At 70.6% G+C, this 16,171-nt stretch overlaps 1 protein-coding gene across 3 annotated transcripts; it reads left to right on the forward strand.

Annotated features, from left to right (window-relative positions):
- The first annotated feature begins 499 nt into the window (after nucleotides 1-499).
- MMP25 (matrix metallopeptidase 25) lies at nucleotides 500-14,599 on the forward strand. 3 transcript variants are annotated; one of them, XM_075917353.2, is made up of 10 exons: nucleotides 500-776; nucleotides 2,248-2,380; nucleotides 3,014-3,149; nucleotides 3,896-4,191; nucleotides 5,721-5,894; nucleotides 6,066-6,162; nucleotides 6,312-6,394; nucleotides 7,142-7,294; nucleotides 9,363-9,623; nucleotides 10,015-10,451. In XM_075917353.2, the coding sequence occupies exons 1-10, from the start codon at nucleotides 675-677 to the stop codon at nucleotides 10,269-10,271; spliced, it is 1,692 nt and encodes a 563-aa protein (XP_075773468.2). In that variant the 5' UTR covers nucleotides 500-674; the 3' UTR covers nucleotides 10,272-10,451. The 3 variants fall into 3 exon arrangements, with proteins under 3 accessions (XP_075773468.2, XP_089635180.1, XP_089635179.1); XM_089779054.1 differs by lacking the exon at nucleotides 10,015-10,451 and adding an exon at nucleotides 13,590-14,599 and having other exon boundaries at nucleotides 574-776; XM_089779053.1 differs by having other exon boundaries at nucleotides 585-776; nucleotides 2,285-2,380; nucleotides 10,015-10,447.
- Nucleotides 14,600-16,171: the final 1,572 nt, after the last annotated feature.

Here is a 16,171-nt window from a genome sequence, read left to right on the forward strand (position 1 = left end):
TGGCCGGGGCAGAAGGGGCCTGTGTGTGGGGAGGGCAACCAGAGACAGCCTGGGGGGTCCCCTCCCACCTCCGCTGCTGCCCTGCTTTCAGGGTGCCCGCCCCAGCCGGGAGGGGACTCGGGGGCGCTGGGGGTGGGGCTGGGACTGGGGGGCTCGGGGCTCTGGGGTAGGATGGGGCTGTGGGCGGCTCTAGGGGCTTGGGGGAAGTGGGGCGCAGGGGGGCTGCGGCAGATCCGGGGGGCTGGGAGGAGATGGGGGCGCTGGGGGGCAGCCAGGGGTGACGGGCGGAAGCCGGAGATGATGGGGGAGGAGGGGGATCAAAGCAGCGGGGGGGGGGGGTTAATTGGGGTCGGGACCTGAGAAAGGAAGAGACCCTCCCCCTCCCCCCGCCCCCGCCCCCGCCACCTGCTGAGCCACGAACCTCCTGGCTTCAGGCCAGACGACCTCCCCCCCCCCCCCCCCAGCACCTGGAGAGAACCCAGGAGTCCGGGCTTCAGCCCCTCACCCCCCGTCCGGCCCGGCCCGAGCCCGGGAGAACCCAGGCGTCCGGCCCCCGGGGCTGCAGGCGGGGGGTGGGCGGAGCCGGGGGGCTGGTATATAGGGGCAGGGAGCCGGCCGGAGGCAGCATCGCTCCTGAGCGCCCAGTGGGGTGGAGACTCCCGTCCCCCCTTGCGATGCTGCGGGGCCCGGCCCTATGGCTCGGGCTGGGGGCCCTGGTCTCCCTGCCCCACAGCCCCGCTGGCCGGCCCAGCGCCCAGCGCCTCAGCAAGGGGGTGGTGAGCGCCCGCACGCCTGGGGGTCCCGGGGGGGAGGACGCCCGGGGTCCCGGGGGGGGATGCCTGCTTTCCCGGGGGGAGGAGGACGGCGGGGGGCAGCTCTGATGATGCCGGGTGCTGGGAGCCGAGCGGGGTTGGGCGCTGCGGGGGGTTCCCCGGGCTCGATCGCAGCCGGATCCCGGGGTCCGGGGCTGCCTCGGGGCGGTTTTGCCTGGGCTGACTGGCCGGAGCCGCTTGTCCCCGTCCGTGTCGTGAGCTGGCTCCGCTTCGCCTCCCCTGCGGCGGCCGCCCCGCGCCCCGCCTGGCTCCCGTCATGGGACTGCCCTGCCGGGGGGACCCGGCTCAGCCCTGGACCGCGGTCGTGGGGCAGCACCGCCCTGGAGCCCCGAGTAATCCTCCCGGCCGGGTCCCGCCCCTCCCCGCCGGTACCCCAGCGCGTTCCCCTCCCCGCCCCAGCAGCAGCCAGGGCGGGGGGGGGGCAGAGGAAATGGGGGGGAGAGAAACCCGGGGGCGTCTGTTTGATCTTTGCCCTCCTCTGGCTGAACAAAGGGGGCTCTAAGCGCCGGACAGGGCTGTGGGAAAGAGCCCCCCCCCCTGCAGTGCTCTCTGCCGGACCCGGCCTGCCCCCCTCCCCTCCCTGCAGCGCCCCCTGCCGGACCCGGCCTGCCCCCCTCCCCTCCCTGCAGCGCCCCCTGCCGGGCCCGGCCTGCCCCCCTCCCCTCCCTGCAGCGCCCCCTGCCGGGCCCGGCCTGCCCCCCTCCCCTCCCTGCAGCGCCCCCTGCCGGACCCGGCCTGCCTCCCTCCCTCCCTGCAGCGCCCCCTGCCGGGCCCGGCCTGCCCCCTCCCCTCCCTGCAGCGCCCCCTGCCGGACCCGGCCTGCCCCCCTCCCCTCCCTGCAGCGCCCCCTGCCGGGCCCGGCCTGCCCCCCTCCCCTCCCTGCAGCGCCCCCTGCCGGGCCCGGCCTGCCCCCCTCCCCTCCCTGCAGCGCCCCCTGCCGGGCCCGGCCTGCCTGCCCCCCCTGCCCCTCCCCCTGCAGCGCCCCCTGCCGGACCCGGCCTGCCCCCCTCCCCTCCCTGCAGCGCCCCCTGCCGGGCCCGGCCTGCCCCCCTCCCCTCCCTGCAGCGCCCCCTGCCGGGCCCGGCCTGCCCCCCTCCCCTCCCTGCAGCGCCCCCTGCCGGACCCGGCCTGCCCCCTCCCCTCCCTGCAGCGCCCCCTGCCGGGCCCGGCCTGCCCCCTCCCCTCCCTGCAGCGCCCCCTGCCGGGCCCGGCCTGCCCCCCTCCCCCCCCTGCCGGGCCCGGCCTGCCCCCCTCCCCCCCCCTGCCGGGCCCGGCCTGCTCCCCTCCCTGCAGCGTCCCCTGCCGGGCCCGGCCTGCCCCCTCCCCTCTCTGCAGCGCCCCCTGCCGGGCTGTGTCCACCCCCTCTCTCACCTCCCTGTTGGCTCAGGCAGCTAACCCTTCCCTTGCCCCCCAGGACTGGCTGACCCGATTCGGGTATCTGCCCCCCCCAGACCCCATGCAGGCCCAACTGCAGACCCAGGAGGGGCTGAGTGATGCCATCCGGATGATGCAGAAGTTTGCCGGACTGCAGGAGACCGGGATTCTGGGTAGGTGTGGCAGGCAGCCTGGGCTCCCCACCTCGGGCAGGGCAGTGGGGTCTAGTGGTCAGAGCCAGGGGAGGGGAGGAGCCGGTCGCCTGGGCGCTCTCCCAGCCCGGGCAGGGCAGTGGGGTCTAGTGGTCAGAGCCAGGGGAGGGGAGGAGCCGGTCGCCTGGGCGCTCTCCCAGCCAGGGCAGGGCAGTGGGGTCTAGTGGTCAGAGCCAGGGGAGGGGAGGAGCCGGAGGCCTGGGCGCTCTCCCAGCCGGGGCAGGGCAGTGGGGTCTAGTGGTCAGAGCCAGGGGAGGGGAGGAGCCGGTCGCCTGGGCGCTCTCCCAGCCGGGGCAGGGCAGTGGGGTCTAGTGGTCAGAGCCAGGGGAGGGGAGGAGCCAGTCGCCTGGGCGCTCTCCCAGCCGGGGCAGGGCAGTGGGGTCTAGTGGTCAGAGCCAGGGGAGGGGAGGAGCCGGTCGCCTGGGCGCTCTCCCAGCCCGGGCAGGGCAGTGGGGTCTAGTGGTCAGAGCCAGGGGAGGGGAGGAGCCGGTTGCCTGGGCGCTCTCCCAGCCGGGGCAGGGCAGTGGGGTCTAGTGGTCAGAGCCAGGGGAGGGGAGGAGCCGGAGGCCTGGGTCCTACCCCCTCTCTCTGCAGACGAGGGGACGCTGGCGATGATGGACCGGCCGCGCTGCTCCCTCCCGGACATCGTGGGCACCTCGGAGCTGATGCGCCGGCGCAAGCGTTACGCCCACAGCGGCAGCGTCTGGGGGAAGAAGCAGCTGACCTGGAGGTGAGGGCGGGGCGCCGGGGTCCCTGGCTCTTCCTCCCCCTCGTCATTTGGCCCCTCCCCCCACTTCTGGGTTTTCTCCTCCCTCCGCGTCCTTCCCCCGTGGCCCCCCCTCGCCCCTGCTCCTCCCCCTTGCTCCCGCCACTTCCCTTCCCCGCCGTTCCCCCTCGCTCCCGCTTCCCTCCCCCGCTTCTCCCCCCTTCTCCCCCCACCGCTCCCGCTTCCCCCCCCCCGCTCCCGCTTCCCTTCCCCGCCGTTCCCCCTCGCTCCCGCTTCCCTCCCCCCTCGCTCCCGCTTCCCTCCCCCGCTTCTCCCCCCTCGCTCCCGCTTCCCTCCCCCCTCGCTCCCGCTTCCCTCCCCCGCTTCTCCCCCCCCGCTCCCGCTTCCCTCCCCCTCGCTCCCGCCACTTCCCTTCCCCGCCGTTCCCCCTCGCTCCCGCTTCCCTCCCCCCTCGCTCCCGCTTCCCTCCCCCGCTTCTCCCCCCACCGCTCCCCCTCCCTCCCCCCTCCCTCCCCGCTTCCCCCCCCGCTTCTCCCCCCACCACTCCCCCTCGCTCCCGCTTCCCTCCCCCCTCGCTCCCGCTTCCCTCCCCCGCTGCTCCCCCTCGCTCCTGCTTCTTTCCCGCCGCTTCCCTCCCCCCCACCATCACCGCTTCTCTCCCCCCACTGCTCCCCCTCCCCCACCGCTCCCCCTCGCTCCCCCTCCTCTCCCACCGCCGTTCACCCTGTCTCCTCCCCCTCCCCCCGCAGGGTGCGCTCCTACCCCCAGGCCTCCAGCCTGTCGCGGGACGACGTCCGCAGCCTGCTCTTCTACGCCCTGCAGGCCTGGGCCAACGCCTCGGCCCTCACCTTCCAGGAGGCGTCCGGCGACGGGGCCGACATCCTGGTGGAGTTCAGCCGCGCCTTCCACCAGGACGGGTACCCCTTCGACGGGCCCGGCAGCACCCTGGCCCACGCCTTCTTCCCCGGCGAGCACCCCATCTCCGGGGACACCCACTTCGACGACGAGGAGACCTGGGTCTACGAGCCCCGTGCCACGGCGCCAGGTCAGCAGGGGGTGGGGGAGCAGCAGGGGGCGCCATGGGGCGGGTAGCAGGGAGCCAGCAGGGAACGCTGTGGGGCAGGTGGCAGTGGGGGAGCCAGCAGGGGGCGCTATAGGGCCGGTAGTGGCACAAAGACAGTGGGGCAGGTAGCAGCATGGGGGCAGCGGGGGGCACCGTGGACAGAGCAGTGGGGGGCAGTGTGTGCCAGGTAGCAGCGGGGGCAGGGGGCAGCGGGGGGCACCATGGACAGAGTAGTGGGGGGCAGTGTGTGCCGGGTAGCAGCGGGGGCAGGGGGCAGTGGGGGGCGCTGTGGACAGAGTAGTGGGGGGCAGTGTGTGCCAGGTAGCAGCGGGGGCGGGGGGCAGCGGGGGGCACCATGGACAGAGTAGTGGGGGCAGTGTGTGCTGGGTAGCAGCGGGGGCGGGGGGCAGTGTGTGCCAGGTAGCAGCGGGGGCAGGGGGCAGCGGGGGGCACCATGGACAGAGTAGTGGGGGGCAGTGTGTGCCAGGTAGCAGCGGGGGCGGGGGGCAGTGTGTGCCAGGTAGCAGCGGGGGCAGGGGGCAGCGGGGGGCACCATGGACAGAGTAGTGGGGGGCAGTGTGTGCCGGGTAGCAGCGGGGGCGGGGGGCAGTGGGGGGCGCCGTGGACAGAGTAGTGGGGGGCAGTGTGTGCCAGGTAGCAGCGGGGGCGGGGGGCAGTGGGGGGCGCCGTGGACAGAGTAGTGGGGGGCAGTGTGTGCCAGGTAGCAGCGGGGGCGGGGGGCAGTGGGGGGCGCCGTGGACAGAGTAGTGGGGGGCAGTGTGTGCCGGGTAGCAGCGGGGGCGGGGGGCAGTGTGTGCCAGGTAGCAGCGGGGGCAGGGGGCAGCGGGGGGCACCATGGACAGAGTAGTGGGGGGCAGTGTGTGCCGGGTAGCAGCGGGGGCGGGGGGCAGTGTGTGCCAGGTAGCAGCGGGGGCGGGGGGCAGCGGGGGGCACCATGGACAGAGTAGTGGGGGGCAGTGTGTGCTGGGTAGCAGCGGGGGCAGGGGGCAGCGGGGGGCACCATGGACAGAGTAGTGGGGGGCAGTGTGTGCCAGGTAGCAGCGGGGGCGGGGGGCAGTGTGTGCCAGGTAGCAGCGGGGGCAGGGGGCAGCGGGGGGCACCATGGACAGAGTAGTGGGGGGCAGTGTGTGCCAGGTAGCAGCGGGGGCGGGGGGCAGCGGGGGGCACCATGGACAGAGTAGTGGGGGGCAGTGTGTGCCAGGTAGCAGCGGGGGCAGGGGGCAGTGTGTGCCGGGTAGCAGCGGGGGCAGGGGGCAGCGGGGGGCACCATGGACAGAGTAGTGGGGGGCAGTGTGTGCCAGGTAGCAGCGGGGGCAGGGGGCAGTGTGTGCCGGGTAGCAGCGGGGGCGGGGGGCAGTGGGGGGCGCCGTGGACAGAGTAGTGGGGGGCAGTGTGTGCCAGGTAGCAGCAGGGGCGGGGGGCAGTGTGTGCCAGGTAGCAGCGGGGGCGGGGGGCAGCAGCAGTGACTCAGTGCCCCCTCCCCCTCCCAGGAGCCGGCACAGATCTCTTCGCCGTGGCCGTGCACGAGTTCGGCCACGCCCTGGGACTGGCCCATTCCTCCACCAAAGAGTCCATCATGATGCCCTATTACCAGGGCCCCGTGGGGCAGCCCCACCTCTACCAGCTGCCCCCCGATGACGCCCTGGGCATCCAGACCCTGTACGGTGAGTGGCCCCCCCCAGTCCCTGTCCCCCCTCCCTCAGGCTCCGGGCTCCTTCCCTGCCCATCACAGTCTCCCCCCCCCCCCCCCGCCCCATGTCTCCTCTGTCTCCGCCTTGGCCTGTCGTCCCCCTCCCTCTCCGCCTTCTCACGCCTCCGTCCTCTCCCCGCTCCAGGAAGGAGGCAGCGTCGCCCTGGAGACGATCCGCCAGCCCGGCCCATCCCCACCCAGCCCCCCATTCCCGACCTGCCGCCCCACAGGCCCACCCAGCAGTGAGTATCGGGGCCCCCCACGGCCCCACGGCCCTTCTTCCCTCCTGACTCCCCCACTTCCTCTCTCAGCACAGCCCGGAGCCCTCCTGTCCCTCCTGCCCCCGGGCTGTACAGCGTGCCCCACTCGTGTGTGTCTGTCCCCCCCGCAGGCCCCGCCCGCCCGCCCCCGACCGCTGCCAGGCCCACTTCGATGCCATCGCCAACATCCGCGGGGAGGTTTTCTTCTTCAAGAGTGAGTTGCTTCCCCCTTGGCCTCGTATCTTGTGGTGGGGAGTCCCGTGGGTTAATGATGTTCTCCCCTCCCACCGCTCGGTCTGCACCATGGGATTTAAGGAAATCTCATTTCCATCCTACAGAGGGCCACAGAGGGTTTTTGTTGCAATCGCACTCTGATTTCATGAGGCAGGGAGTTCCACCAGCTAACGACACAGTCTGACAATTATCGGATTCCCATGGGCTCGCACTGCTTTCTGGGCCTCAGGCATATGGGTCAGCTGCTTAACAGCACAGTTTGCCCACAGTCTCATGAGGGAGCGTTTCATGTGGCGGGGAGTTTGGCTAGTTACGGGTATTTTGGTTTTTTGTTTGGGATTTTATTTTTGGACAGGATTCCTTCCGAAGACAGGAAGTGACAAATTGTTGCAAACTTCTGGTTAACATCATGTTTGCAACTCATTGTACACAATTTCCTGTGATGGGGGAGTTCCGCAGGTGAACAATATCTCTCCGCAGCTGTTGCAAAAGGGGAGGTGTTTCTTGGAGGGGTTTTGGGAAGGGGAGGAGGGAATTTGGCAGGATAACAGCCCCTCTCTGCAACCTGCAAGAGCAGTTGCTCTTCCGCAGGCTGAATGTCCAAATTCATGTCTCGGGGAGTTCCACAGGCTAGTCGCCTTTTCTCAGCCCTTTGGGCGGGGGGGGGGGGGGCTCAGGAGGGTGCTCTCTGCCCCCTTTCAGTGTGTGGGTCCTCTCTCTCTGACAGAGAAGCATTTCTGGAGGATGCAGATAGCCCGTAACCTGGTCTCCCTAGAGCCAGCTCAGACCCAGCGATTCTGGATGGGGCTCCCCACAGATTTGGGGGCAATCGATGCTGTCTACGAGAGGAGTAATGACAGCAAGATCATCTTCTTCATCGGTGAGGGAGGAGACCCCCCAGCCCTGCCCCACATAATCCTTCAGCGCGGAGACCCCTCCCAGCCTGACCCCATAGCCCCTGCAGCCTGCTCCACTTCCGGCCCCCCTTCCCCCCAGGGCTGCATTGCCACCTTCCCTCTCCAGCACAGGCTCTGGGTCCAGCATGGGGCTCTTGGCGTGTCACCAGCAGCACCCTGAAGTGCCCTGCCTCAGTTTCCCCTGCCATGCCGCAGAGCGAGCGTGCCAAGAGGCAAGCCCGTTTCCAGGTCCTGGCTGCGAGGCAGCGGCGGGTGCGTTCCTGGGGGCCGCAGTGGGCGAGTTTGTGCAGTTTCCCAACGCCCAGAGCGGCATTTCCACGAACCCGCCCAGCCCCCGCCGGCTGCTGCACGGCTGCGGTTGGCTCTGCCCACTCCACGGCTTTCAGCTCCTCCCATGGTTCTGCGAGGGGGGGGGTTCCCCCCCGTATCTATGGGGCATGGGCCTCTGGGCTCGGAGACCTGGCTCCATGGGGCCTTTGCACCTGGGCTGTCCCTGCACGGAGCCGTCTCTCACCCAGCGCCCGGGCAACATCCCATCCCCCTTGGGGTTACCTGGGACCCCCACTCCAGCACTGGGACCTCCCCTGCCCCTGCTCTTTGCTCAGTGGGGGCCTTTTCCCAGCCTCCTCCCCACCCCCAGCTGCCGGGGGCACCCTGCTCCCCTCCGCCAGCCGGGCCATGTGCCCGGAGCCGGCGTGGGAGCCGCAGCGCGGGGTGGAGACACGGCTGCTTCCCAAGGTCCGTCCTGCACCCCGGGACCGGAGCCTCCGGGCCCCCCTGCCGTCTGCTCGCACCCTTCCCCCAGCGCCTGAGGGCGCGGACCCCGACTCAGCCCTTCGGGCCGGGGGGGCCCCGCACTACTCCTCCCCTGCCGCCTGCCCACGTCTCTCCCCCACGCCCTGAGCTGCAGGGCTGGACTACTCTCCCCCCTCCCCCCGAAGCACCCGGCTTCCCGCCGCCGAGAGACTCCCTCCCTCCAGCAAGGCCTGCGCCTGCCCTTCCCGCCAGGTCCTGCGGGGCCGTGGCCTCCCCTGCCGCGGGGAAACCCTTCCCAACTCGCACTCCGCGAGGGACTTTTCCTACCCCCCCCCACACTGCGCCAATAGACTCCCTGCGTCACTTTCCAGAGTCCACCTGCCCGTCCCAGCCCAGGGTCCCCCCAGGGGTCTGGGCCCCCTTTCTGGGGGGTGGTGGGGCCGGTCCCATCCGGCCCGTACGGGCGGGGCCGGGCGCCAGAGACGCTCCAGGCTGCGACCTTCCCGTGGGCTCTCGGCTCCCATGTCCTGCGCGGGGGACTGCGGGGCCGGCTCCTCCGTCCACACCAGAGACGGGACGAGTCGGGGGGAGGGAGCCGCCAGCCTCCCCCGCCCCCCCCGAGTCAATCGGGTCCTGCTCCCTGCAGGTGTGGCCCGGCTCACTGGACCGGCCAGGCCCCTGTGTACGGGCTGCACCGCTTGGCCCCGCCCCTCTTCCCGCCAGGCCAGAGGGTCCCCTCTGACCGCGCCCTGGGGCGCCAGGCGGGCCTGGGAGTCGCTAAACCCGGCGCTGTGTCCAGCGGGCCCTACGGCGCCGGGGAGGGGCACGGCCGGCTGGCTGCGGCGCTCTGCCGTGCTCTGCAAGCGCGGGGCTCGTCTCCCGCGCCTCGGCCAGCCGCCGGCTCCTTGGCGGTTCCCGGGGTGGGGCTGGGGCGGGAGGGAATGTGGGGGCAGGGCTTTTCTAGCAAGCCGGGCTGGCGTCTCCGCTCTCGTCGGACGGGCCCCCCCCCCCCCCCCCGCTCTTCGGCGCTCTGTCCCACGGCTCTGCCTGGCGCCACTTCCTCTCTGCGGCTTTCTGGGGACCCAGATTTGCAGCGGTTCCTTCTGCTGCTGGCGGTTGGCACGCCATTGCCCGCCCACGGGCTGGGCCCTTCCTCGTCCTGCGGCTCTGGCCCCGTTTCCCGTTAACGCCGCCCTCGCAGCCAATCCCGCCTGCCCCCCAACTGGACTACCCGCCTGCCCCCCAGCCCCCTGCATACTGACTATCCTCCCTCAGGGCCGCATTTCTGGGTCTTCACTGACACGCGGGCGGATCCGGGGTCTCCCCGCCCCATCACCGACCTGGGGCTGCCGCCAGGGGCCACCGTGGAGGCGGCCTTCGTCTGGGGGCACAACGGCAGGACCTACCTCTTCGAGAACAGCCGCTACTGGCGCTTCGACGACCGAGCCGGGGCCGTGGAGCCCGGGTACCCCCGGCCGCTGAACCTCTGGAAGGGGGTGCCCGCCGGGCTGGACGACATCATCAGCTGGAATGACGGTAGGTCACCTTCCCAGGGGTGGGACGCTCCCCAGGGTAACGGGCCCTTCTGGCCACATTTCCAGTGGCAAGGGGTTCCCCAGGCTCACTGCTCCTTTTCTGCTTGTGGGGTCTTCCCGGGCTAGTGGAGCATCTCCTGCAGATTTCCACAGGAGGTGGGGAGGCAGGGGAGCCCTCTAGGCTAGCAATGCATCTGCGGCCATTTTCCCAGGGGCGGGCAGTTCCCCAGGTTAATGCTGCTGCTCTGCCTCCTTTGCTGACAGAGCTGAGCAGCCTGGGGTCTGGCGCCCTCTTGTGGCCCTGAGCAGTATTGCAGCACCATTCAGCAAAAGCCACTCCTGCGGCAAATGCCCCATTCTCATTTCTTTCTCTCTCTCGCCCCCCCCTGCAGGAAGCACCTACTTTTTCAAGGGCTCCCAATACTGGCGCTTTCTGGGGGGCAGCGTGGAGGCTGAGAGCGGCTACCCCAAGTCAGCTGCCCAGGACTGGATGTATTGCCAGGGTGCCCCCACTGCATCTCCGGCCCCAGGGCCCCGTGGAAGGTGGGGGGAGCCTGGAGGTGGCCAGTGCCTCTGCAGTGGGGCCCCGCCGGGCCCTCTGGCAGCCCTCCTGACTTGGATCCTGGCTCTGGCATGGGCCCTGCGGTGACCCCTGCCGTGCTGCGCCAATGCACTTTATGTGATCCCACTGCTGGCACCAGAGCCTGTTCGCAGCGTCCCCCTCTTACCACCAGAGGGTGCAGCACGCCCAGGCAAGCAGGAGTGTGCGGGGGGGGGGGGGAGGCTCTGTGGGAGCGCCCTAGCTTGCCCAGTTTGCTGGGTGACTGTGCCAGGGGCACGCTGGGGAGGGGCAGTGGGGAGCCTGGGGGGAGGGAGTGGGGGGAGGAGCAGTAAAATCATCCGACCCAGAATTTTCTAATAAAAGCCATTGGAAACAGCTGTGGGGTGTCTGGATTGGGGGAAGGGGCAGGTTGGAACGGGGGCACCGAGGGAGGTAGCAGAGACCCAAGTGGCCCAGATGATGGCTGTGAATGTAGGGCCCACGGAACTACCCCTCCCCCCATATATCCCCTCCCCCGCTCTCCATCCCCCAGCATGCCCCATGTCCGTACACCCCTCCTGCCAGCCAGCCTCTCATGCCTCCCATCCTGCCCCCACTCTGCTCCCATATCACCCCCCCATCTAGCCCCACCTCCCCCCCCCCCAGCCAGCTGGATTACCCTTGGCTCCATCTCAGGTTGCTACAATCTGCCCCAGGGTGGCTAACTCTCACCGCTAGAAACCCCGGCTATGGCCGCCCCCGCACGCTCGGCCAGGCCGGCGCTGCCAGCGCCCAATGGGTCTTCCCCCGAGGGGGCGGGCAGACAGGAACCCCCCCCCCCGGCTCTCGGTCCCGCTCCAAGCGTCTCCCCGTCCGGCAGGGTTTGGCTCCTTCCCTCATTCGCGGGCCCCGGACCCGCGTCTTTCCCGAACTCTGGGCGCCGGACCCAGCTGCGCTGTGCTGCCCGGGGTCGAGTCCCCGCCCGGCGGCCTGGCCCAGGGCTCTGCGCAGCGCCGGGCGCACGGCCATTAACACGGGGTTTGCGTGTGCCCGGGGATCCGGCCGCGTCGTTACTTCCCCCGCCCCCGTTCGGGGGCCACCTGCCCGTTGTGCTTCCTTCCCGGGCCCCGATGCAACGTGAGCGTGGCGGGCCCGGACCCCGGGGGCGTCTCCCCGGTCGATTGGCCCCGGGCTGCACCTGGTCGGCTGTGGGGCCAAGACTGCTCCTACCACCCACCCCTCTTGGACACGCATCCCACCGGGGCCGAGTGCGGACGCACCCCCCTCACGTCCCGCTCCAGAGGCCTTCGTGGGACCTGGCCTCACCCCAAGTAGACCCTCCCAAAACTCGGCCCCCCCCCCCACACAGGCATCTCGCTCCTGGGGGAGCGGGCGGGAGACCACACCACACGGGGAGCCTGCGGACGGCGCCCAGACGCCGCGGTGATGGGCACCGGTGGAAGGACCAGCGAGAGGCTTGGGGGACGGCCAGAGAAACTCTGGGGTTCAAAGGCAGTTTGTGGTTTGTCTCTGCGCCCTCCCCCTGCGACCTCCCATCAGGAGCTGTCGGGGAGTCGGCACAAACACCCCTTATCAGCCCAGCTCCCTCCCAGAGGCCCGGGGCCAGGCTGGGAACGAGGGGAGCTGCCAAGGGGCCCCCCCCCACAGCGGGGTATGGACGGGCCGGCGCGGCTGCACAGACATTCAGGGACGTCTGCAGCGCTGGCTGAGGAACACAGCTCCCCCTGCTCCAAGCTCCGCTCCCGCCCTTGAAATGCAGGGGAGCCTTAGCACCTGTCTCAACCGCTGCTCCGCCCCAGAGCCAGCCGCATCGCGCACCCGGTTTATTTCCCGTACGTCAGGCACAGCCTCTGGTGGGAGCAGGCGCCCCCTAGAGGGGACAGGTCTCTGCCCCTTGCCCTGCCCCCCACAGCCAGCCGGGCCCTGCCCTGGGGCCAGGTGGGAGTTGGCGCCCCCTAGAGGGGACAGGTCTCTGCCCCATGCCCTGCCCCCCACAGCCAGCCGGGCCCTGCCCTGGGGCCAGGTGGGAGTTGGCGCCCCCTAGAGGGGACAGGTCTCTGCCCCATGCCCTGCCCCCCACAGCCAGAGGGGGGCCAGACGGCTTCTTCCAGCGGCCGCCGTAGGGTTGCCAGACGGTTTCACAAAAATACCAAACAGCCCCCCAAAAAGCACGCCGGGAAAAACTTCTGTTGAGCAAAAAAAGGCCCCGGAAAAGTTGTTTTCTGAATGGTTTTACCAGAGCGACGGTGCAAATACTGGACGCTGGCAACCCTGAGCACAGGGGGAAGCTCTTTGGCTAAGTCTAGACGGGCAGGATTTTCTGAAAATGCTTTTAACGGAAAAGTTTTCTGTTAAAAGCATTTTCGGAAAAGCGCGTCTAGATTGGCAGGACGCTTTTCCGAAAAAGCACTTTTTGCAGAAAAGCGCCCGTGGCCAATCTAGACGCAGTTTTGCACAAAAAAGCCCCAATCACCATTTTCGCCATCGGGGCTTTTTTTGCGGAAAAGGAATCTGAGCTGTCTACACTGGCCCTTTTGCCCAGAGAGTTGGGGAAAGCTTTTTATTTTCGAATGATGGAGTTAGCTCTGAGCCACCAGCCTCAACTTCCTCCCCTGAGCTGGGAGAGAATCCAGGAGTCCTGGCTCCCAGCCCCCCGCTCTAACCACTAGACCCTACTCTCCTGCCAGAGCCCAGGAGAGAACCCAGGAGTCCTGGCTCCCAGCCCCCCCGCTCTAACCACTAGACCCCACTCCCTTCCCAGAACCCAGGAGAGAACCCAGGAGTCCTGGCTCCCAGCCCCCCGCTCTAACCACTAGACCCCACTCCCCTGCCAGAGCCCAGGAGAGAACCCAGGAGTCCTGGCTCCCAGCCCCCCGCTCTAACCACTAGACCCTACTCTCCTGCCAGAGCCCAGGAGAGAACCCAGGAGTCCTGGCTCCCAGCCCCCCGCTCTAACCACTAGACCCCACTCCCCTGCCAGAGCCCAGGAGAGAACCCAGGAGTCCTGGCTCCCAGCCCCACCCGCCCCCCCTCGGCGGAGCCCAGTGTCCCGGCTGACCTGGCTCAGCTGCTCGGCCAGGCGCTGGTTCTGCTCCGACAGCTGCAGCAGGGCCTGGGAGCTCTCCCGGCTGGTGTCCTGCTGCTCCAGGCGCTGGTGGCCCAGCTGGGCTCGCAGGGCCGCCAAGTCGCCCTCCAGCTCCGCCGCCCGCATCTCCCACTCGGCCTCCCTGGCCTCCAGCCGCCGCCGCAGCTCGTGCTTCTCCTGCTCCAGCCTCTGCGGGGGGGGGGGTGAGACCAGCTGGGCAGCCCCCCAACTGCACAGCACCCCGTTCCCTGTCCCCCCAGCCCTAGAGGGGAGCAGCCTCATGCCCTGCGCTAACCACTTGCATTGCTCACTGTTGGCAGACCGGACGCTGGACCTTTGGCCTGGGCCAGGCTGGCCGTTCTTACGGAGACGTGGAGCGGTTCCCACGTAGGCCCAGCTCGGCGAAGGCCTTTTCGCCCTGAGCACGACAGCCCGAGACTGGCTTAGCGCCCCTCCCTTACCCTCTGCCGCTGCAGGCACCTCGGCGCCGCCCCGGGCCCGTGCGAATGTGAGCAATGGCTTCCAATGGCGATTGGTGAAGAACGCCACACACGCAAGAGCCCGCACACACGCAAGAGCGACCTTCGGAGAGCCGGTGCCAGCTGGGTTGGGGCGAGGCCCGAGGGGATGAAACGAAGAAAACCCGGATCCTTGGGCCCAGCCCCCGCCACTGGCTCAGCCCACTGGGTCCCGCCGTTGGGAATTGGGCCAAAGCGGGTGAGATGCCGACTGGGAGACGCAGACGCTACATTCGTCTCGCCCCAACCACGACAGCAGGGCTGGGGCCGGTGTCCACCTAGTCCCGCGAGCCTTAGACCCACGGTCGTGCGAGGACACGGACGGGGAGGGGACACGTCCCACACGTCTGTCTGTAGTTTGGAAGTAGCCAGCACCGAGTGGCTTGCGCCGTGCTGCCGGCAGCCCCTTGAGAATCCAGAGACTGCACGGCTCCGACGCATGGGAAACAGGCAACTCCCTCCGCCCCCTGCCAAGGGAGCGTCTTGCCCAGATGGGACCCCAGGGACAGCACCCCGTGCTGGGACGTGGCCCCTCTGGGGCAGGGCTGGGCCCACAGAGACCCCTCAGCCCTGATGGAGGGGGGTTATTGGTTTCCAATGCTTTGCACAATGCAGAGGGGCTGGGACTCAGTTTCCCCGGCTGTTCGTTGTTTAACGAGATGGCGGCGAGGGGGACAAGGCGTGACCCCAGCCAACAGCCTGGAGATGGGGGAGCCCTACAGAGGTCCATGGGGAAGCTAACAGGTTGTGGAGTGAGGGGCCATGGGGCCTGCCCAGCCAGATGGATCTGGAGTGGGGGCTGGGGACACGGGGAGCCCTCGCCCGGCGCTGGGATGCGGCTGGCTCTGGGGGGGGCTGGGGACGCGGGGAACCCTCGCCCGGTGCTGGGATGCGGCTGGCTCTGGGGGGGGCTGGGGATGCGGGGAGCCCTTGCCCGGCGCTGGGATGCGGCTGGCTCTGAGGGGGGCTGGGGACGCGGGGAGCCCTCGCCCGGCGCTGGGATGCGGCTGGCTCTGGAGTGGGGCTGGGGACACGGGGAGCCCTCGCCCGGTGCTGGGATGCGGCTGGCTCTGGGGTGGGGCTGGGGACGCGGGGAACCCTCGCCCGCCGCTGGGATGCAGCTGGCTCTGGGGGGGGGCTGGGGACGCGGGGAACCCTCGCCCGGCGCTGGGATGCAGCTGGCTCTGGGGGGGGGCTGGGGACACGGGGAGCCCTCGCCCGGCGCTGGGATGCGGCTGGCTCTGGGGTGGGGCTGGGGACGCGGGGAGCCCTCGCCCGGCGCTGGGATGCGGCTGGCTCTGAGGGGGGCTGGGGACGCGGGGAGCCCTCGCCCGGTGCTGGGATGCGGCTGGCTCTGGGGGGGCTGGGGACACGGGGAGCCCTCGCCCGGTGCTGGGATGCGGCTGGCTCTGGGGTGGGGGCTGGGGACACGGGGAGCCCTCGCCCGGTGCTGGGATGCGGCTGGCTCTGACGGGGGCTGGGGACGCGGGGAGCCCTCGCCTGGTGCTGGGATGCAGCTGGCTCTGGGTGGGGCTGGGGACACGGGGAGCCCTCGCCCGGCGCTGGGATGCGGCTGGCTCTGGGGTGGGGCTGGGGACGCGGGGAGCCCTCGCCCGGCGCTGGGATGCGGCTGGCTCTGAGGGGGGCTGGGGACGCGGGGAGCCCTCGCCCGGCGCTGGGATGCGGCTGGCTCTGGGGTGGGGCTGGGGACACGGGGAGCCCTCGCCCGGTGCTGGGATGCGGCTGGCTCTGGGGTGGGGCTGGGGACGCGGGGAACCCTCGCCCGGCGCTGGGATGCAGCTGGCTCTGGGGGGGGGCTGGGGACACGGGGAGCCCTCGCCCGGCGCTGGGATGCGGCTGGCTCTGGGGTGGGGCTGGGGACGCGGGGAGCCCTCGCCCGGTGCTGGGATGCGGCTGGCTCTGGGGGGGGGGCTGGGGACACGGGGAGCCCTCGCCCGGTGCTGGGATGCGGCTGGCTCTGGGGTGGGGCTGGGGACACGGGGAGCCCTCGCCCGGTGCTAGGATGCGGCTGGCTCTGAGGGGGGCTGGGGACGCGGGGAGCCCTCGCCCGGCGCTGGGATGCAGCTGGCTCTGGGGGGGGGCTGGGGACGCGGGGAGCCCTCGCCCGGCGCTGGGATGCGGCTGGCTCTGAGGGGGGCTGGGGACGCGGGGAGCCCTCGCCTGGTGCTGGGATGCAGCTGGCTCTGGGGGGGGGGCTGGGGACACGGGGAGCCCTCGCCCGGTGCTGGGATGCGGCTGGCTCTGGGGTGGGGCTGGGGACACGGGGAGCCCTCGCCCGGTGCTGGGATGCGGCTGGCTCTGAGGGGGGCTGGGGACGCGGGGAGCCCTCGCCTGGTGCTGGGATGCAGCTGGCTCTGGGTGGG

The sequence above is a fragment of the Pelodiscus sinensis genome, chromosome 5 (genome assembly GCF_052426305.1).
Source record: "Pelodiscus sinensis isolate ZL-2025 chromosome 5, ASM5242630v1, whole genome shotgun sequence".
Taxonomy (NCBI): domain Eukaryota; kingdom Metazoa; phylum Chordata; order Testudines; family Trionychidae; genus Pelodiscus; species Pelodiscus sinensis.

Bases quoted from the DNA above. Each gene is read 5' to 3' on its own strand.
- MMP25 (XM_075917353.2), top strand. From the start codon at position 675: ATGCTGCGGGGCCCGGCCCTATGGCTCGGGCTGGGGGCCCTGGTCTCC. The intron at 2,381-3,013 runs GTAGGTGTGGCA...CTCTCTCTGCAG, and splicing joins GCAGGAGACCGGGATTCTGG to ACGAGGGGACGCTGGCGATG. The intron at 7,295-9,362 runs GTGAGGGAGGAG...ATCCTCCCTCAG, and splicing joins CAAGATCATCTTCTTCATCG to GGCCGCATTTCTGGGTCTTC.